The sequence below is a fragment of the Tursiops truncatus genome, chromosome 8 (genome assembly GCF_011762595.2).
Source record: "Tursiops truncatus isolate mTurTru1 chromosome 8, mTurTru1.mat.Y, whole genome shotgun sequence".
Taxonomy (NCBI): domain Eukaryota; kingdom Metazoa; phylum Chordata; class Mammalia; order Artiodactyla; family Delphinidae; genus Tursiops; species Tursiops truncatus.
The window spans coordinates 44,261,505-44,283,904 of NC_047041.1; the positions used below are offsets into that span (position 1 = coordinate 44,261,505).

The 22,400-nt window shown below is 41.2% G+C and overlaps 1 protein-coding gene across 2 annotated transcripts in view; it reads left to right on the forward strand.

Moving 5' to 3' along the window:
* RAB38 (RAB38, member RAS oncogene family) overlaps nucleotides 1-15,912 on the forward strand; it is a 102,253-nt gene extending 86,341 nt beyond the window's left edge. For both annotated transcript variants that reach the window (XM_073808328.1, XM_019948712.3), the window contains exon 3: nucleotides 15,028-15,912. In XM_073808328.1, coding sequence (XP_073664429.1) covers nucleotides 15,028-15,180 — 153 coding nt within the window. In that variant the 3' untranslated portion in view covers nucleotides 15,181-15,912. The remainder of the gene's footprint in view (nucleotides 1-15,027) is intronic.
* The last annotated feature ends 6,488 nt before the right edge of the window (nucleotides 15,913-22,400 follow it).

The following is a 22,400-nucleotide window of genomic DNA, read 5'->3' on the forward strand; positions in this document are numbered from 1 at the left end:
GGGCAACCTTGTGTTGTTCATGATCTTAGTGGAAATGCTTTCAGTTTTTTTCCACCATTGAGGACGATGTTAGCTGTGGGTTTGTCATATATGGCCACATGATGTTGAGGGAAATTCCCTCTATGCTACTTTCTGCCAGAGTTTTTATTCATTAAATGGGTGTTGAATTTTGTCGAAGCTTTTCTCTCGCATCTATTGAGATGATCAATGGTTTGTATCCTTCCAATTTGTTTAATATGGTATCACGTTGAATTTGATTTGGCGTATATTGAAGAATCCTTGCATTCCTTGTGTAAACCCATGTGATCACGGTGTTATGATCCTTTTAATGTGCTGTTGGATTCTGTTTGCTAGTATTTTGTTGGAGTATTTTTTAGCATCTTATGTTCATCAGTGCTATTGGCTGTAGTTTTCTTTCTTTGGTGAACATCCGTCTGGATTTGTATCAGGGTGATGGTGGGCCTCGTAGAATGAGTTTGGAGTGTCCTCCTTTCGGCATATATTTTGGAAGAGTTTTGAGAAGGATAGGTGTAGCTCTTCTCTAAATGTTTTGATAGAATTCACCTATGAAGCCATGTGGTCCTGGGCTTTGTTTGAATGGAAGAGTTTACATCACAGTTTCAATTCAGTGCTTGTGATTGGTCTGTTCATATTTTTTATTTCTTCATGGTTCAGTCTTGGCAGATTGTGCTTTTCTAAGAATTTGTCATTTCTTCCAGGTTGGCCAGTTTATTGGCGTAGAGTTGTTTTAGTAATCTCTCATGATCTTTGTATTTCTGCAGTCAAGTGTTACTTCTCCTTTTCATTTCTAATTCTATTGATTTTGAGTCTTCTCCCTTTTTTTTTCTTGATGAGTCTCACTAATGGTTTATCAAATTTTGTTTATCTTCTCAAAGAACCAGCTTTAGTTTTTTGATCTTTGCTATCGTTTCTTCATTTCTTTTTCATTTATTTCTGATCTGATCTTATGATTTCTTTCCTCTGCGAACTTTGGGGTTTTTTTGGTTTCTTTCTCTAATGCTTGAGTGCAAGGTTAGGTTGTTTATTCGAGATGTTTCCTGTTTCTTAAGGTAGGATGTATTGCTATAAACTTCCCTCTTAGAACTGCTTTTGCTGCATACCATAGGTTTTTGTGTCGTTCATGTCTCCATTTGTCATTTGTTTCTAGGTATTTTTTAATTTCCTCTTTGATTTCTTCAGTGATCACTTCGTTATTAAGTAGTGTATGTTTAACCTCCAGTGTTTGTAGTTTTACAGATTATTTTCCTGTAATTGATATCTAGTCTCATGCATTGTGGTTGGAAAAGATTCGTGATACAATTTCAATTTTCGTAAATTTACCCAAGCTTGATTGTGACCCAAGATATGATCTGTCCTGGAGAATGTTCCAGGAGCACTTGAGAAAAATGTGTATTCTTGTTTTCGGATGGTATGTTAAAATATCAATTAAGTCCATCTTCTTTAATGTATCATTTAAAGCTTGTGTTTCCTTATTTATTTTCATTTTGGGATGATCTGGCCATTGGTGAAAGTGGAGTGTTAAAAGTCCCCTACTATGAATCTGTTACTGTCGATTTCCCCTTTATGGCTGTTAGTATTTGCCTTATGTATTGAGGTGCTCCTATGTGGGGTGCATAAATATTTACAATTTTTATATTTCTTCTGGATCAATCCCTGATCATTATGTAGTGTCCTTCTTTGTCTCTTCTAATTGTCTTTATTTTAAAGTCTATATTTGTCTGATATGAGAATTGCTGCCTCCAGCTTCTTTGGTTACATTTGCATAGAATATCTTTTCTATCCCCTACGTTCAGTCTGTATGTGTCTCTAGGTCTGCAGTGGGTCTCTTGTAGACAGCATATATATGGGTCTTGTTTTGTATCCATTCAGCCAGTCTGTGTTTCTTTTGGTGGGAGCATTTAATCCATTATATTTAGGTAATTATCGATATGTATGTTCCTATTCCCATTTTCTTAAGTTTTGGGGTTTGTTATTGTAGGTCTTTTCCTTCTCTTCGTGTTTCTTGCCTAGAGAAGTTCCTTTAGCATTGTTGTAAAGCTGGTTTGTTGGTGCTGAACTCTCTCAGCTTTTGCTTGTCTGTAAAAGGTTTTAATTTTCTCGTCAAATCTGAATGAGATCCATGCTGGGTAGAGTAATCTTGGTTGGAGGTTTTCTCCTTCATCACTTTAAATATGTCCTGCCAGTCCCTTCTGGCTTGCAGAGTTTCTGCTGCAAGATCAGCTGTTAACCTTATGGGGATTCTCTTGTGTGTATTTGTTGTTTTTCCCTTGCTGCTTTTAATATGTTTTCTTTGTATTTAATTTTCAGTTTGATTAATATGTGTCTTGGCGTGTTTCTCCTAGGATTTATCCTGTATGGGACTCTCTGTGCTTTCTGGACTTGAGTAACTATTCCCTTTCCGATATTAGGGAAATTTCAACTATAATCTCTTCAAATATTTCTCAGTCCCTTTCTTTTTCTCTTTTCTTCTGGAACCCCTATAATTCGAAATGTTGGTGCATTTTAATGTTGTCCCAGAGGTCTCTGAGACTGTCTCAGTTCTTTTAAATTCTTATTCTGCTCTGCAGTAGTTATTTCCACTATTTTATCTCCCAGGTCACTTATCCGTTTTCTTGCCTCAGTTATTCTGCTATTGATCCCGTCTAGAGTATTTTTAATTTCATTATTTTGTGTTCATCATTGCTTGTTTCATCTTTAGTTCTTCTAGGTCCTTGTTAAATGTTTCTTGGCATGTTGTCTATTCGTCATTCCAAGATTTTGGATCATCTTTACTATCATTATTTGAATTCTTTTTCAGGTAGACTGCCTTTCCTCTTCATTTGTTATCGTCTGGTGGGTTTTTTGATTCTTGCTCCTTCATCTAGCTGTGTGTTTTTCTGTTTCTCATTTTGCTTATCTACTGTGTTTAGGGTCTCTTTTTGCAGGCTGCCAGGTCTTAGTAGTTTCCCGTTGTTTTTGTGTCTGTCCCAGTGGCTAAAGTTGGTTAAAGCGGTTATGTCGGCTTCGTGGTGGAGGGGACTAGTGCCTGTGTCTGATGGGCGAGGCTGGATCTTGTCTTATGGTGGGCAGGTCCAGTTGGGTGTATGTTTTGGGGTGTTTGTGGCTTTGATGATTTTAGCAGCCTTTCTGCGAATGGGTGGGGTGTGTTTCTGTCTTGCTAGTTGTTGTGGATAGGGTGTCCAGCACTGTAGCTTGCTGGTTGTTGAGTGAGCTGGGTGCTGGTGTTGAGAATGGAGATCTCGGGGAGATTTTCGCATTTGATATTCTGTGGAGCTGGGAGGTCTCTTGTGAACCAGTGTCTGAGTGGCTCTCTCCCACCTCAGAATGGCGCAGCAATCGAACTCCTGACGGGAGCACCAAGAGCCTTTCATCCACCAACAGCTCAGAATAAAAGGGAGAAAAAAAAGTAGAAAGGACAGAAAAAAAGAAAGAGGGTAAAATAAAATAAAGTAAGATCAATAAAGTTATTAAAATAAAAAAATAAGAAAAAAAATTTTTAAAAAGTAAAAACAAAACAAAACAAAAAAAATGGACAGATAGAACCCTAGACAAATGGTGAAAGCCAAAAGCTATGAAGACAATATCTCACACAGGACGCTATACCCATACACCATCACTCAACAAAAGAGTAAAGGGGGGAAAAAAAATAAATGCTTGGTCTCAAAGGTCCACTCCTCAATTTGGGATGATTCATTGTCATCAGGTATTATTCCACAGATGCAGGTAATCAGGTTGAGTGTGGAGATGGAATCGGTGCTCCTGAGCTGGCTGGGACAGATTTCCCTTCTCTTCTTTGTTCAAACAAGCTCCCTGGGCTCCAGCTTTGGAATTTGGCCCCGCATTTGCGTGTAGGTCGCTGGAGGCGTCGTGTTACCTCAGACAGGACGGGGTTAAAGGAGCCGCTGACTCGGGGCTCTGCTCTCAGGCCGGGGGTTGGGGGAGGGGCACGATGCGGGGCGTAGCCTGCAGCGGCAGAGGCCCGTCGGACGTTTGCACCAGTCTGCAGCGCGCTGTTGCGTTCTCCGGGGTAGTGTTGCTGGATCCTGGGACCCTGGGCAGTGGCTGGCTGCACAGGCTCCCCAGAGAGGGGTGTGGATAGTGACCTGTGCTTCGCACAACAGGCTTCTTGGTGGCGGCAGCAGCAGCTTAGCGTCTCATGCCCATCTCTGGGGTCCGCCGCGGTAGCCGCGGCTCGCACCTATCTCTAGATCTCCTTAAGCAGCGCTCTTAATCCCCTCTCCATTTGGGAGGTCTGAGTCTTCTACCAGCGTTCAGAGGTGTTCGTAAGGATTGTCACGGTAGATGTATTCTGGTATCTGTGGGGAGAAGGTGATCTCCAAATCTTACTCTTCCGCCATATTTCCAGACCCTGAAATCATTTTGAAGCAAACAAGATATGAGAATTATTTTTAAAAGAGTGAAAGCAGTACTCCAGAATAGGGTTCCCCCCCCCAGTCAATTGCAAAATGCCTTTAGCAGTTCAGCTCAATTTTATAAACTGTCAGTCAGTCTTCCTTCGTTTTAACTAAAAGAATGGTGTCAGGGATTCCCTGGTGGCGCCAGTGGGTTGGGAGTCCGCCTGGCCGATGCAGGGGACACGGGTCGTGCCCCGGTCGGGAAGATCCCACATCGCCGTGGAGCAGATGGGGCCTGTGAGCATGGCGCTGAGCTGCGCGTACGAGTATGTGCTCGCAAAACGGGAGAGGCCACAGCAGTGAGGAGGCCCGCAGTACCGCCAAAAAAAGAAAAAATAAAAAAAAAGGAATGGTGTCAAATCATAGCTGGGAAACAAGATAAGAACAGGCAGTTTGACTTGTTAAGTAAATTCTGTGGTGAAAGTTTTCCTTTTCACTCCCTACAAGAAATCACCCACATCTGAAATTATTTTTAGGTTGAAAACCTGAACTTGTTACACTTCTGAGGACCACATTGATTGTTCATCCATCCATCCATTAATTTATTAATTGTGCATTCAGTTACCGAGTATATTCCAAGGTGCCTATCCTGCAGCCACTGCCCTAGGGGACACTAGGCACAGCAATAAGGCCCCCAGTAGCCCCCTGTGCTGTGAAGATACAGTGACAAACGAGCTGTAATATTGACCAGTGATAGATTCCCTGAAGAGCGTGGTTCTTGTCGCAGTCTGGGGGAGTTAGAGGGCACACTTCTTATGAGAGGTGATCCACTGAAGAATGACTTAAAGGGGAGAAGGTGAAGAGAAGCAGGACCACAAGAAGGAGCATGGTAGTCATCTGAGGGATGTATATGTAAGTCAGGTGCTTCATTCCGGTGTGTAAAAAACCATTTAATTCAAACACGTACCCTGTTAAAGTGTAGTTGTCATACCTCATTTACAAGATTAAGCAGGGAAGTCTAGGATTTGGTCTTGCCCGTGGTCTGCAGAAGTAAGTGGCAAACCAAGTTCAAAGCTTGGACTCCAAAAGCTTATTCTCTTCCCGTCACTCCTGGGACAGCAATGTTCTAGTCTCAGTTTGGGATTGGTCAACATAGAGGTGTCAGAATGAAAACATTAATCACAGTAAAATGAAATTGTAAAAGCGGTACTTTCCTTCTCGTCGTTAGCATTCCATAAAATATGGACTTTGGATTAAGCTCAGCACTACTGTGGCTAAGTAGCTATCCTATATGTGGTTTCAGTTTTCTAATCTGTAAAACAGGTTATAGTATTAGCCACCCCTCCATGGTGTACAAGGTTAATGAGATTTATTTATCTATGAAGGTACATGCATAGGACCTGATGTGAAGGTTGCCATGGTAAGTGTACAATAAATGTCAAGCAGTTTATTATATTAACATTTTGTGTCTGTGGCCATTTATCTTCTCAAAACCTGATGTGAATGAAGAAAAAGTCTTTTGACTGAAGGCTTTTGTCTTCATTAATAGGGTTATTTTTAAATTCAGCTAACTGATAGGTTTTACAACTTATGTTTATGAACATTATTCTCTTTTTGAGATGAGACTTCAGCTTATTCCTTAGCAAACATTATAGAGGAGGAGTATGACACAGTAGGATAAGACCGGGGCCTGGGTTTGAGTCTCTGCTTTGCCATTTAAGAGCTCTGGAAACTTTCTGGGGTCATAGTAGTGGTCTGAGCCGGGTAGAAGAATCAGGTGCCAAAAAAAGTTTGATTGCTGGCTGTGTAAGCCTAGGGAAAAAATTTTAACATCTCTGTACCCCAGTTTCTTCACTGGAGTTTTCATGAGGATTGAGTTAGTTAATACAGTTAAAGCACTTTAAAAGGTACCTGGCCTATAAAAAGGTATCAAACAGGTATCAGCTAATTTTGGGTAACGTTGTTTAGAGTTCTCTATACACTAGGCTCTGTACTGGGAACCGGGAACACAAACAGAATGACAACGGGCAGTTATGAGTCATGGTAAGTGCCAGGTGGGTAGAAAGTGCCAAGCATTTCAGATACATTTCAGAACATTTCAGAGGCTGAGAGATGGCTACTCAGAAGAGATAATGTTTCTAGAGCAAAGCGTTGTGCAAGCAGCAAGGAACTAAGAGGTAGCCTGTGTGATGCTAGGCAAGTCACTTTCCTTCTTCTGTGCCTTAATTTCCTGATGCATCAAATATAGCAGGTTAGGGCTTCCCTGGTGCGCAGTGGTTGAGAGTCCGCCTGCCGATGCAGGGGAACACGGGTGGTGTGCCCCGGTCCGGGAAGATCCCACATGCCGCGGAGCGGCTGGGCCCATGAGCCATGGCTGCTGAAACCTGCGCGTCCGGAGCCTGTGCTCCGCAACGGGATAGGCCACAAACAGTGAGAGGCCCGCATACCGCAAAAAAAAAAAAAAAATAGCCGGTTGAATTAGTGATGTCTAATTTCCCTCCCTCTTTAATATTGAGGTGGTCTCTCTAAGTCTGGAGATGCTCTACGGCTGAAGTGGAGGTCCAGATGTACTAGAGTGGTGAGAGGAGATAAGGGAAGAGAGTTTTAATGTAGGTGGCCCTGGGACTGTAGAGAAGAGGGGGAAAAGGGGGTGTGAGATGGATTTGACATCTATGTGTGTAAAGGACAGGGACTGAGCTAGGGCGATGGTGGGGTGTGGATGGTGGGCTAGGACCTCACTTTGTTCATAGGTGACACATTTTACTCTTTGGGTTCCTTTTCCGTTGATTTGCCAACGTGAACACCTCCTCTTCACCTCCCCCATATCTCCATGCTGACAATGGGACTCTATCCTTGTGTCACAAATCAGAGACAAAATGGCTCCATCTGTCTTCCCAGTGCCCATTAGATAGACTGAAGTCTGGTAGCTTTCAGATTAATAGGACATGATTAGGACCTGGTTTGTCCTGGAATCACACTTCTCCACGTCTGTTCTTCCTTTCATGAAGAAGTCTAGTGGGACAAAGTGCAAAAAAACCACGGGCTCTGGATTTCGGTAGGACCTTCGCTTGGGCACTTACCAACTGTTGGCCAGAGACTTTAAGACATCAGCAAGGAGAAGAAGAAGAGAAAATATAGAACCTTGAGGATGGATTGGGAGCCCGATTCGGACCCTTACTCTCGCTGGAGAGACCTTGAGTCTGTCATAGCTTCTCCTGAACCTCACTTTCCTGTTCTGTCAAATAAGGGCAGTACCGTCCCACCTTGGCTTTATTTTGAAGAGTAAATGAAGTGACAGCTTCTGAGAACGATGTCTGAGATATAGGACTCAGTGTGGAGGAGGCCAAGCAGAAGCTCATGATTGCCAATGGGAGGAAAGCAGTTACCCAAAGGAAAGGAGGAGTGATGGAGTGATATGGGAGATAAGGAGGGGAAAAGATGCCGTACAGACAAAAAAACTAAAGGTGTCCACTGTGTTGCCCCATTAGACTTGAACTACGGTAAATGAGAGCTAGCAAAAGGCTTGGCACTTACGTGCTCCGTAAACGAGTGCTGAATCTTCTAGAGAAAGTATTTTCAGAGAAACACTGTCTGTGTGAGACTCTTACACTGTGTTATTATCTAGTGCGGCCACCTTCTCTAAATTAAAATTTCACAGGGCTGAGGAATTAGTGCCTAACCTCAGAGCTTCTGGTACACTTGGTGTTATGTGAGGTTGCTGTATTTGGAAAGATTACGGGAGGGTGAATTCTCTGCAGCTTCTAACTAGGCAGATGTGAAGGTTTTCTGCTGGGATGTTTTTGCTGTCTGCACCAGGGGTCGAGATTAAATAATTTGCCACCAGACAGATGTTCTGAAGAGCTAAATTAAAAAAAGGACACGTACACAAGACCTCAGATAGTTTATATGGCCTTCTCTCTGGGAAGATCCGAGTCACACAGCTTAAAATCACTGTATTAAATGTTTATTTCCAGGAGAGTTCACAATTGAAATAAAAAGGAGCATCTTTCAAGGCCTTCTTAATTATATGAGTGTGTCTCAAATCTGGATGCACATTTTAAAAAAATTTTATTGGATTATAGTTGATTTAAAATGCTGTGTTAGTTTCTGCTCTACAGCACGGTGAATCAGTATACAATACCTATACTCACTCTTTTTTAGACATTTCCATATAGGTCATAGTCTTGAGTAGAGTTCCTGTGCTATACAGTAGGTCCTTAATAGTTATCTATGTTATATATAGTAGTGTGTATATGTCAGTCCCAATCTCCTAATTTATCCCTCCCCACCCCTTTCCCCCCTGGTAACCGTAAGATTGTTTTCTACATCTGTGACTCTATTCCTGTTTTGTAAATAAGTTCATTTGTACCATTTTTTTAGATTCCATATATAGGTGATATCATATGATATTTGTCTTTCTCTGTCTGACTTGCTTCACTCAGTATGACAATCTCTAGGTCCATCCATGTTGCTTTGCAATGGCATTATTTCGTCTCTTTTTTATTGATGCACATTTTTAAAGAAGTGGAAGATCTTTAAAAATGCTTATGCTGGGGCCTCATCCAGACCAATGTCTGGGAGGGGGGGTCCTGGTAATAGATTTTTTTGAACTCTCCAAGGACTTGAATATGCAGCCAGGACTGAGAACTACTGATTTAGAAATAAAATATTTTAATATCTGTTTTTTTTAAAAAAAATTATTTATTTGTTTTATTTTTGCTGTGTGGGGTCTTCGTTTCTGTGCGAGGGTTTCTCTAGTTGTGGCAAGCGGGGGCCACTCTTCATCGCGGTTGCACGGGCCCCTCACTATCGTGGCATCTCCTATTGCGGAGCACAGGGCTCCAGACACGCAGGCTCAGTCATTGTGGCTCACGGGCCTAGTTGCTCCGCGGCATGTGGGATCCTCCCAGAACAGGCTCGAACCCGTTTTCCCCTGCATTAGCAGGCAGATCTCAACCACTGCGCCACCAGGGAAGCCCTTAATATCTGTTTTAATCTTGGAGGTATGGCCATGAATGGGAGCAGAGTAAGAAAGTGCAGTTAGGGTGCTCTTGGTTGGAATGACAGATTGACTGAGATCTTGTTCCGCTCTGGTTAAGTTACTCAAACTTGTTTAAAGGTTAAAGTTCCTTACCTTTAAAATATGGCTATTAGTTCTTAAATAGATTTTCGTGAGGATGGATGAGAAACAATGTCTCATAAGTAAAGCACCCTGCTATATGCCCAGCTGGGAGTAGACACAAAAATACTCCGGTAGTTACTACCAATTGTTTTTACTAAAAGGCTTTGTTAGGCATTTTAAGCTTATTTCTCAGGCACCTGCTTATTGATATAAATTAAAAGATTCTGAGCAGAGACATAAACATGAGCACACATCAACCTAAAGTAGTCAGCCACAATAGACCATCTCTCATTATTGCAAATATGTGAAATAAATCACAGTCAGATTCAGTCTAAGTGTGCGTTCTCTTGAAAGCCAGAGGATGTATAATTACCTTACAGCAAAAAGATGCTCCTGGAGGTGTTATTTACAGCTCTTCTAGAATACACATCAATAAAAATTCCCAGGTAGTTTTTGCACTTGTACAGCAGCTCGGCTTCAACAGTCACCTAGAAAATGTGGGCTTGTGTCTGCTTGGCTGCCACGTAGCACAATCAATTATATTGGAATCTAATTGCCAAAAGGTCCAACGTATGGTTTTTTCAGGCAGGGTTTGATTATTCATGCTCACTTTGCACAGAAGGGGAGAGGGAAGTTAGTTCTGTATTGCTATTCTTCTCCTAGCCGAAGTCTTGGTGTGATTTCAGCAGTGGTGTACAGAAAGACAGGAAGGACCAGCAATGCAAAGTAGCCTTGCCTGAGACCCTGACTGCAACTTCTTACCTTTTTTTTTTTTTTTTTGCGGTACGCGGGCCTCTCACTGTTGTGGCCTCTCCCGTGAGGAGCACAGGCTCCGGACGCGCAGGCTCAGCGGCCATGGTTCACGGGCCCAGCCGCTCCGCGGCATGTGGGATCTTCCCGGACCGGAGCACACAACCCGTGTCCCTGCATTGGTAGGCGGACTCTCAACCACTGCGCCACCAGGGAAGCCCTTTCTTACCCTTTTAATGCTGGAAACACACACCCTGCCCATGCTGTGTTCCTTTATTTATTTGGGGGAAATATTTAGGGGGACTTGAGATAAGGGATTCCAAGCATGTGCCCTAAACACTATACATCTTGCCTTTTTGTAGTGAGTATATAGTAAAGATCACGGCAAATATTAGTGTTTACTGTTCTCCCTGGACTCACACCTGGCCCTACCACTTACCAGTGTGTGTCTTGGGACCAGCCACTTATGCCTACTCAATCTCAGTTTCTTCAGCCGCAAAGTGAAGGAATAGAATACACACATTATCATGTTCTCCTGATAATTAAGTGAGGAGAATATGTAGATAACATTTATTGAATGTATGCCCTATCCCCTTCACTGTTCTAAGTGTCTCACATGCTCTAAGTATTAACATGTATTAACTTTAAATTGCCTATAATGTAGATCTCTTGATTCCCTTTTTACAGAGGAGGAAACTAAGGTGTGGAGTGGAGTGGTTGAAACAGTTTTCCCAAGGTCACACAAGCAGAAAGTGGGAGCTGAGATTAGAGTTTGGCTTCAGACCTGTCCTCTAGACACTGTACATTGTACCCTTTTGTAGAAAGCATGTGATCAATATAAGTACTTGCTCCTCTTCCTGGCTTCCTCTTGAAGGTTCCAATCTGAAATAGGCATGCCATGGCAACCAGCACCACGGTACACATGATAGGTATTTCCTAAGTGCTCACTGAAAGATTAAGTAGTTAAAAAGAGTGCTAAGGGTCCATATAGTTTTGTCTAGTATCGGATTGTGTTTATTGACACTTCAGTTGCAAAAAAACCTCAGTGACTCTATCTGGCCAACTTAGCATTCAAGGCTCTACAGTAACCCCGCTCCAGATGCCCTTTCCAACCATATACCTCTGCTGTTTACCTTGCTAGTATAAGTTCAGTCAAGGACAGAGCTTATTTTAACCTCTTTATCTTTGTATGCCTCATACTTAGTGGGGCTCTAAATAATATTATTTGAATGACTGTGACTCAGTCATCATGGACTGCTACCCTGTTCCTATATAAAATCTAAAAGCAGGTACAGCCGCTCCTTGGTTCTGATGGCTTCCTTGGTCCAGAACACCATCCTGCGTAATCTCCTGCCTTAGTCCTAACACCAGCCAGCCTTTACTCAGTGGGTTAAAGGTCACAATTTCACCAGCATCATCTTATCTTTTACTAAAGTGATCCTGCTAGGCTGTCACTAATTGGGCTTAGGTTTTAGTTGTCCTTCTCATAATGATGATGGATTTTCATTCATTTGTCCGCACTTCACCCTCTTCGTTAGTAGATTTTGCCAATTTGTACATTAATGAAAGAAAACCCTATTTAACTATGATGTTAATATTTGAGTGGAGGTATTAAATATACTACTGTCAAATCTAACTTGTATGTGAAGGAAGGCCCTTTTTGATGCTTAAAACTTGCTTTATGAAAGAGAAGGGGACTAAGATTTATTTTGCATCCGCTGGGCCTAACCCTGTAGTAAGAACTTTTATTTGTTATTGCACTTGATTTTCAAAAGTCTTGAAAAGGAATATAGCTTGGTAAGAGCCAGGCTTTGATGTCAGAAACACCTGGGTGTGAGTTTTGGCCCTCAAACCCATTTGCTGCATGCTTTTGTGAGGGAGGTCTCTTAATCTCTCTAAACTTAAGTTTTCTTACCTGTAAACAGACACGATGATATCCTGTGTTTGGTATTTGGGGCTCGTTTCCCAACACACAAGCAATAGGCAAAAGAGAATCAAAGTATATGTTTATTAAACGCTAGGAAAGCACCTCAGACCACCCAAATTTAGAGCTTCTTTAGTGAGATGTGCTGGCCCTAGAGGCCAAGGCCTGGGAGGCTAAGTGAGGCTACACTTCCCCACTTTCCTTGAATAAGAGGCAGTGGAAGACCATGGGCCAGGCTTCTAACTGATCACGTAAACAAGTGGCTGGACCTGAGAGCAAAGCATTGACCTGGGTCTGTCCCAAAGATCCAGACTCTGCCTACGTCAGATTACTTCCTGGGAGCAGGTAGTTTCAATGTGATCCCTGGGCCTGATACTAGGGAGAAGAGTGACAGAAGGCATGGTGAGCATGGGCGATGGGAAGAGGGCAGAAGTATGGTTACTCTCTATGGACTGGTTTCCATGGTGTAAGGCAAATACTTCAGCTGAAGGGAGAAAGGTCACTCTCACCTCTACCCCAACAATAACAACGGAATAAATAAGAACAAAAAACGAATCCTTGTCTTATAGGGCTTTAAATGGGTTTAAATAGGATTATGTATATGAAGTGCCCAGCACTGTGAAAGCACCAATAACCCCTGCATCCCATAAAGAAAAGCAATTTTTTATTAGATAAGTATTCTCATCGAGAACGTCATACAGATGAGGAAAGGGAAGCTCAGAGACGTGAATTCTGGTCTGGTATAAAAACGAGTAACAGCAACATCACAAACAAACAAAAAAGCAACCAGAGCTTCACCTTGTTTTAGATTTAGAAACCCTCAGAGGAATTTTTATTAAGGCTCTGTAAATGGGAGAGGTTTGTTATTTCTGGAACTTGAAAAGTTACCTTAAGCTTTCATAGCAAGTGAGCTCAGGGTTGGGCTTGAATGATCGGAAATGTGCTAATGAATATTTACACCTAATTGCATTAGCCATAGATACCATTTGGAAAACATCACTACCTCTTACATTTTCCGTGTAATATGATTTCATGCAATACATCTTCCATGTAATATGATTTCACGCAATGATCTCAAAATATATCAGCAACGCTGACATACATACAAAAATTAGGTATAAGTAGTTATACTTCAGATTGGGCAACAAGGCCTTGGGGCAAAACAATTTGACAAAAATGTCCTTCTCTCTTTCCATTGAATATAAGGAGACACATCAGAGAAGTTCTACAAATTGTGATAAAGACAGTCAAATCTGACTTTACAAGAGATCAAGGTTTTTTGTTTAGTATATTAGTAGTAAATATTCTGTAGTTCTCAGTTTTCTGACTAGCAGAGAAAAGGCAACTTAATCTATAGTTACTGAATAAACTATATATATATATTTGACCCAGTAATCTCATTCTTTTCCTCTAACTCTATTGAGATGTAATTCATATGCCGTACAATTCACCCCTTTAAGGTGTACAATCCAATGGTTTTTAGTATGTCCAGAGTTGTGCGGGCATCACCACAACCAATTTTAGAACATTTTCATCACTCCAATAGGAAACGCCACCCACCCTGCATCCAATAGCAATCACTCCAATTCCCTACAACCCCTCTCCCCACCCGGCCCTAGCCAACCACCAACAATCTGTTTTCTGTCTCCTTCGATTTGCCTGTTTTGGACATTTCATGTAAATGAATCGTACAATATGTGGTCCTTCGTGACTGGCTTCTTTCACTTAGCATGATGTTTTCAAGGTTCATCCATGTTCTGCGATTGCATAATATTCCACGTTGTGTGTATTGCATTCCTGTTCATGAGCGTCCTCAGCTTTTCCAGTTTTTCTGTTTTCTTTCTTTATTGGTTATGAAAATTTCTACACTAAACATTCTTGTACATCTTTCCCGAGGCACAAATGCTTTTATTGCCATGATTCCCAAGAATGAAACAATATAGTTTAGATTCAAAGGTTTGCTCCATATTTTCTCCAAGTTGAAGCTTAGTTCATTCTTGAAACTAGATTCATATTTCTGATTTCGTATTTTTCTTTGAAGAGTTATGTCCACCTGGATTGTCTAAGTAATGTCACAGTAAAAAAAAAACCCCAAATCTCAGTGGCTTAAAGTCATAATTCTCATTCATCCTACATGAATCATCATAGGATACTTGGTTCTTTTTGAACCTCATTCATAGACTTAGGCCAAGAGAATTTCCATCTCTGTGCTTTCCATGTTTGCAGAAGCAGGGAGAAAAGAACATGGTGAATTGAGCATTGTCTCTTATTGCTTCTACACGAAAGTGAAAGTGAGACGCATCATTTATCCTCCCATTTCATTGTCCCATGAGAGTCACGTGTCCATGCCTAACTTCAAAGAGGTCAGAGCAGGGCACTCCTACCATTTGACTGGAAGGCAGAGAGCCAGAAGTACTTGTGAAACCACTAATGACTGCTGCAAGAGGTGTCTTATTATTCCTATTTCATATCAAGGTCACAAAAGTAGTATTTGGCAGAGTGCAATTATGAACCTAATTTACATTGAAGACTTACTGTGTCTTCTACAATATTATTCTATAATGTAAGAGTATGTCAAAATAAGGAAATTGCCCTCTAACTTAAATTCAGTCTACTAAGTGAGCCCACCAAACACTATTCCTCCTAAGTGACAAAACAAATACATACTTCACTTTTGTGAAGGACTAAAGAGTAAAGTTCTTAGAGGTAATAAATGAGAGTGAAGGGAATAGAAAGAGGATGCACGGATAGGGTTTAGGAAGAGATATTTAAATACTGCCCTTTTGTCTCATATAAATCTCTGCCATAGCATCGTTGTAGAATACTGAATAATAAGAGCTGTTTTCTCCCCTTAGGAAAATATCAACATTGATGAAGCTTCCAGATGCCTGGTGAAACATATACTTGCGAACGAGTGTGACCTGATGGAATCCATTCAGCCTGACATCGTGAAGCCCCATCTCACATCTCCCAGGGTTGTCAGCTGCTCCAGCTGTGCTAAATCCTAGTAGGCTCCTATGCTGGCGTATGATGGAAGTGATCCAATCATCTCATGAATTGTGTCTCAGTTCCTACCGTTTTGGGCAAATATCAGGATAGGGATACATCTGGGGCAAAGCCAAAGATCTGTGCCTGTATCTTTCCTCTAAGAGAAATAGCAAATGTTCTTTTTATGTTTTTCTCAGCATCAGCACAGTGTTTACAAGCTTTTAAAATATTTAGTCTGTTACAAAATTCTGTCTTGTAGCTGACCATAATTGTGCAGGGCCAGAGTCGGCCCGGTGATTTGCTTCTTTGAGTCAGCCAAGGCCTCAGGTCTGAAAGAGAAGGGGGAGAGGAACAGGCTAGCTGTCAAGTTAAGCATCGGTTTTCACTTTGCCCCTGGTGTCTTTGTTCAGATTTCAGTACATCCTCTGCTGGTCTGACAGGCCTACTAAGTAGAAACAGTATTTTCTCCAGAGATGACCTCAATTCTCAACAGACCTAAAGTTGTCTCTGATTTAGCTCTTCAGAGTCATGTACACAGGCTTCCTGTGCTTTTGTTGCTTTTACTGTCCCTTGCCATGCCCTGAATGTTGGTTTAACTGAAAACTTTATGAAAAGACTGCCCCTGGTATGTGCCTTTCTTTTAGCTTTCTCTTTTAGTCCTACTCAAGCTGTGGGACTCTTCTGTGCGTGTCATACATATTATATATATTTTCACAAGTGAAAATAAAACATTAAAAGATGCTGTTTCCTTATTTCTGCAAGTGCTTTAAGTTTCTTAGTATTCTAAACTTTTTTGTTGACTGTGTGTCCATAGTTCTCAAGACCCATTTCTAAAATTTAATTTCCAAAAAGATGCAAAATATGCACTTCAAGGAGTGGTACTATTAAAACGGAGATGAATTCAAAGCATCTATGTCTACAGTTCACATTGGCATTTAGGTCAGGAAAGCAAGCAGTACATATACACATTTTTGGTTAAGCAGAGGAATATATCCTCATATATTCTGGTCAGGAAAGGTGCCAAGCTAATCAACATACAGAGAAACAACTAAACTATGCATGGTGATATCTTGCTTTACACAATGGCTGTGGTGCAGGTATGCTGCAGGTAGCTACTACTGTTTAAAGGCACTATTTTTTCATTAATATTCATAATGCACTCACAGGAGCTTTGGAACAGATGTTTTGGGGTATCCTCTCCTTATTATCTTGGCAGTCATTGTTTCCATAAGTACCAACCACACAGCTTCCTATTATTTGTCTTTGTGACCCTTTCCCTAAGGGCATTCTCTGGCCTCTGGAGTTCTTGACGCATGAGGCAGGCAGGCCAGTGAGTTAATGTCTCCAGAGCAGCCCAAAACCAATGATAGCAGGGACTGGGGGGTGAATACCTTAGGTTCTTTGTCTCTTGGGAAGACCAGTTCTGAGGCATGCTCTATGCAGCCTCTTAGACAACCCCAGTGGTACTAATGGTCCTTGGTTCCCACAGGGGAAACCTTCCCACCTGCTGCAACCTTTACTGGCTTCATTTCCTTCTTTCCTCACTTCCCCACTCCTCTACTGGTGCTTCCTAGGTCACTTTCCAAATAAACTACTTTCACTCAAATCCTGTTTCAGGGTCTTCTATGGGAACCCAAACCTCGCCTAAGTTAGTTGGGACAGAGGTGGTTTAGGAAGCAGATCCTCAATACCAGCGTTTGAACTGAGTGATTCACTACCAGGTGGTAGCAGGGACCCCCTTGCTGGTGGATAATGTAGGGGAGCTAATCCCTGGCAGGCTATAGCACCATAATTACTAAGACTCTCATGAGGTGGATTGGGATGGAATACAGACAGATGTAAAATCCTATTGCTCTTGTATTTGAAAGACATGAGATTGCAGAGCTAACTTCCATAAAACTCCATAGGGAAAAGAATTACAGACTTGGGTCAGCCAACACTCAACTCAAGATCTGGTGTAAAAATTTAAAGACCTCCAAGCAACAATCAAAATGACCTTCGCTTCCTTCAGCAACAGGATAGACCATGCTGAAAATCAGGCCTAAGATTTAATTTTAGGAAAAGTGGAATTATAAAGGAGGCCGAATTCACAGAGCTAGCAAGTCTTCTCCACTATAATCAGGATCTTTATAGGGAAAGAGTCAGACACTGAAACACTGGAGGAGATATTTGGGTAGATGCTCTTAAGAGTCTTGAACCCAGAGAATCTTCTGAAACTCTGCTCCAGAAAAAGAGGCCCTTACCCTTTCCAGTTGGAGAACAGTCAATTACCATGTTAAAGCCTCAGCTCAGTAGGATGTTTTATATAGTGATGTTTCCCTTCTCAAGCTCTGCTCCCATCTCCCCTCATTGCTTCTAGACCAATAATTAGGATCAAGTCTCAGTATGACCTGAGTGGAAAAGTATGATCTATGTTGTAGCATGAAATGGATGATTAATCAAGTGAACTACGAACCTGGCTAATAAATGCTAGTAGTATCTGGAAAACATTCGGAGGAATTGGTCTTGAGATGCTAGATCAGGGAGGACAGAATGTAAGACCAGATCATTATTTCCGTGAGAGCACTCTTTCATGAGTTAATTTTTAACATTCTGGCAAGTATACTTGGAGCTGATCCCAATGTGCTACTGGAATAGCTCCTTGAAGCTTGGAAAGGATGTTAGCCTAAAATAAATGATGTGAAGTTGCCAGAACTACCTTGGCAAAGCACTGGAGAAGAGTAACAAGGTCTCAGAGAGGTGGGCATGTTATAATGTATTTATTCTGTAACATCAGAGAAACGACAGGTTGATTTCGTTTCCCAGGAGAGTCCAGAAGACACTCCCTTCACTAAAGCAATAAGGAATGTCCCCAGAGAGGTATGGCAGCTTCAGTGAGAAGCTCAGTGGTGACTGTTCTCTGTAGACCAGGTCTGAGATTGTAAATATGTTGTTGTGTTTTGCTGGGAATGACACCCTACATGGTTAAGGTTCAAGACGTAGTTGTACTATTGAATGATGTTAGTATATGTAGTGCTGAGTCCTGAATAGCTGTCATCGAAAGGTGGAAGTAGGAATGAAGCCTCCCACTAGCTCTTTAAATAATCCACTTAAGCAAATGGGCTTCCTGTCCTACTGTAGAGCCCAGGGAACTATATTCAATATCCTATGATAAACCATAATGGAAAAGAATACAAAAAAGAATGTGTATGTATTATATATGTATAATGGAATCACTTTGCTATACAGCAGAAATCAACACAACATTATAAATCAACTATACTTCAATAAAATAAATTTAAAAGAAAAAGAAAGTGGCCTTCCCCTTTTTACCACTTCCAGGTCTGCAGAGTTAGAAGTCTTGATATGTCTACCAGGGCACACAGTAAATCTGCAGCTTCAGCTGCTGCCTGATTCTTCTTGGCTCTTATGCCCACAGGCCAGCAGTCAGAGAAGGCAGTTACCATACAGACAGGGGTAATTCATCCTGATTATGAGGAGGACATAGGGTTGCTGCTAAATAATGGAGCAGGGAGGAATATGTCTGGAAATCATGCAACTCACTGGCCTGTCTGTTGATGCGTCCCTGGTGAGAAACAAAAGGGCAATGGCAGCAACAATATCTTAATGAGGACAAGTAACCAGGGACTCATTCTCTCAGGGATAAAAGGCTGAGTTATTGCACCACACGATGAACCTAGACGAGAAGCAGTTTGGTTGAGGGCATGGAGGTAATAAAGGAGGGAAACGACAAATATTGATTATGGTTTCAAGATTAACTACAACAGTTGAGACTATAGGCCTCCTCTTGTGGAATTGTGACAAGTGACCTCCTAAAATAATCAGTGAAAGGACAGAATGAACTTAACCTGCAGCATGAGTGAATCTGGGTAGTGCAAATTATGGGCTATGGTAGGCCATAGCAAAGGAAGTGTCCGTATGCCCTCAGCGTATGGCCTCCATTGCAATCCCCTGAAATCCCCTCAGCTCTGCCTTAAAATGTTCTCTGGGTGCGTGAAGCATATTTGTCTTGCATGCTGGACAGGCGGGAGTGCTACAGAGTTAAGACCTCCAGGAGCAGCCTCATCTGAGATAGACATAAACTGGTAGATAAATACTCCAGGTTCCTCACCCCTCAGGTAGGGTGGATCTGAGCCTTGCTCTATTCACTTAGAGATCCCCAGCAGGCGGGATTGGGGCAAAATTCCACACAGTGGTAACCTGCATTATCACACCCTTTCTGGTTTCCTTTCCTTCCCCGTCTCACTTCTCTACTCCTCTACCAGTGCTTCCAAAGATTAGGTAGGAGACTCAAACATGTAAACAGTTGACCATGTGTCAGGAGAGAAGTCAAATGTTCAAACCAAGATATCTCTTCTGAAAACATGATTTGTTTCTAGATGTGGGGACTGCAGCTCCAATTGTATTTAAGGAAATAGAATATATGTTCCTACCATCTTCTTCCTGGAACACTGGGATCTAGCCACTTTGGACTACTTTGTTCAGCTGCCTCTTCCTATTATTTGTGATATTCTTTTCTTTTCTTTGCCTGGAAACCCACCCATTCTTTAAGGATCAGCATCATGGCACAACCCTACAGCCTTGTTGATCTTTGTAGGTAATACCAATTTTTTCCAATTTGCACAGCTCTTGATTGATTTAATCATCAAACACATGCTACATTATAGTGATATATCAACCGTTATTTATTGAACACATACTGTGGGACAATCACTGATCTATAACTTTACCTTTATTATGTCATTCAATTCCTTCAATGACCCTCCACGAAAATACTCATCTCCTCAATTTATATATGAAGAAACTGAAGTACAGAGATATTGAGCAACTTGGCAAAACTCGTGCAGAAACCAACCGGCAAAGCAAGGATTCCAACCCAGCAGCCTAATACTTTAATTAGGGTGACATGTCTAGTGTGCAAATAAATAGGAATAAAGCTATGACAAGGAAAAAGTAAGGCCATAGGAGAAAGCAGTATGAGGTTCTTGTTTCCCCCATTGCAATATGTTAACCCCACTATGGAGTACAGTCCTGGTTTTATTCCAGAGGAGGAATCCTAGGAGGTACCTTTATACCACTATTTTCATCTACCTATTAAGTCATCACTTCTCCATTCATGACTTGCACTCAGATGTTGGAACTAGCATTATACATGTGTTTAGATTCAGCTGCATCTCAGCTTTTTCTGTCTGAAAATATTCTTGTCTTTCTGGGATCTCCAAGCACCACAAACTCCCCAATATTATAAGAGAAAAAAGCATGAGAAATCCCAATAAACAGGTCAGAAGTGCGGATAGACTAAGCCAAAGCAACTCTCAAAGATGAGGGCAAATAACTCTGAGAAGCATACGTACATTATTTCACTGCATTGATGAGTCTGAAATTTCCCATTTCAACAAATCAACTTATCTTGTTCGATTTGATTGCTTTTTCAGAATAATAATCCCCGGGCAGAAACCTTAGTATAGTCCTAAATGCAGTGTCCTCAGTGAAACTGTAATGGTAGACATAAGACTCTGGAATTCAAATTTCCAGCTGGCCCAGATTACACTTTCTATTAGGACAAAATTTGCTTTCAAAAGAATTTACAGAAACCTGATGAAAGTTCTTTTTTTAATGTGAAATGTCAAAGAGTTGCTACTACTTGTAATACAATACAGTGTGTTCTGCTTCGTCTTGAACTTTTAAGAAGTTACCTTATGCCAGATGTATAACATCAATCAATTTACATTTATTGAACAAATAGCTATCAAATGACTGCTCTGAGCAAGTTGCTGTGTTTGGTGCATTTAAGTAGATCACATGTCAGGGTCTCTACTAAAATGCATAGTGCTTAATATATGTTAGTTTCTTTCCTTTCTCTGTGTTAGTTGTCATGGAAACATGAGGAATAAAAGTCATGGGTCTCTGCTCTTTAAATTTGCTCTTTCCTCGGGGAGAGGGAGGTGGGTTAACAAGACAAGCAAAAGATATCTGTCTAGATCAAGAAAAGAAGGTTGTTTCTGTTTCTACTACACAGCAGTCTTCATTTTTATTTTACTGTTATAACTGTTAATAGTTATCATTTATTGCTCAGTTCTACAGTATATCTTTTCCAAACATAATGTCATTTCATCATCACTACCACCCTATTGAGGGGAGAGTGATTTCCCATTTTATGGATAAGAAAACAGTGATAAAAAACAATATCCACACGTATTATGTGTTTCTGGCAGGATTCCTAGTCCATGTATCTGCCTTTTTGGTCTCCTAATCAAAGGACCTCATTCCTCCCAGCTAAAGTGACAGATCTAGAGATGAGCTTGTGATCCAACTGAACCATGCAGAGTCCTCTCCTGTGCCTTCCCCCGTCCCCCACCAACACTTTAGGAAAGGGGTCATAGGAAATGGCCATTATTTTCTTACCCCATGTGACATGCGACAGTTAGATGAGCACACACCAATACACAGAGAGATGAAGAGGCAAGCTTGAGAGAGAGAAGGGCAGGGAGAAGTGAAAAAAAAAACAACCCATGTGACTTAAATGGGACTTGGTCCAGCTCTATGTGATTCCTGATTTAACTTTAACTTGCTAGTTTACATGAAGCAATAAATTCCTCTTTGGTTTCTTTGTTCATCGGTTTAAGGCATATTGAGTTGCTTTTCTGCCACTTGAAATTCAGACTCTACTGACTAATACAGCCACACAATTAAAAGTGGAGTTAGATTTGTGCCCATGTATCTCTGTACGTGGTCCTCAAGGTCCATGTTTTTTTTAACCATTTTTTAATTGGGTTATAACATATAAGTTTTATGTATACAGTATTATATTTTTATTTCTGTATACACTACAGTGTGCTCATCACCAAAAGTTTAGTTTCCATTTATTATCATACAGTTGACCCTCATTACCCATGCCCTCCCCCCACCCCCTTCTTCTCTGATAACTACTATTCTGTTCTCTGTATATGTGTGTTTGTTTTGTCCATTTATTTTTAATTATTTTTAGATTTCACATATGAGTGAAATCATGCTGTATTTGTACTTCCCCATCTCCTGATTTATTTCACTTAGCATAATGCCCTCAAGGTCCATCCATGCTGTTGCAAATGGCAAGATTTCATCTTTTTTAAATGGCTGATTAGTATTACATTGTGTACATAGTATTATATTGTGTCTGACACATCTTTATTGATTCATCCATTGATGGGCACTTAGGTTGTTTCTATATCTTGGCTGTAGTAAATACTGCTATGATGAA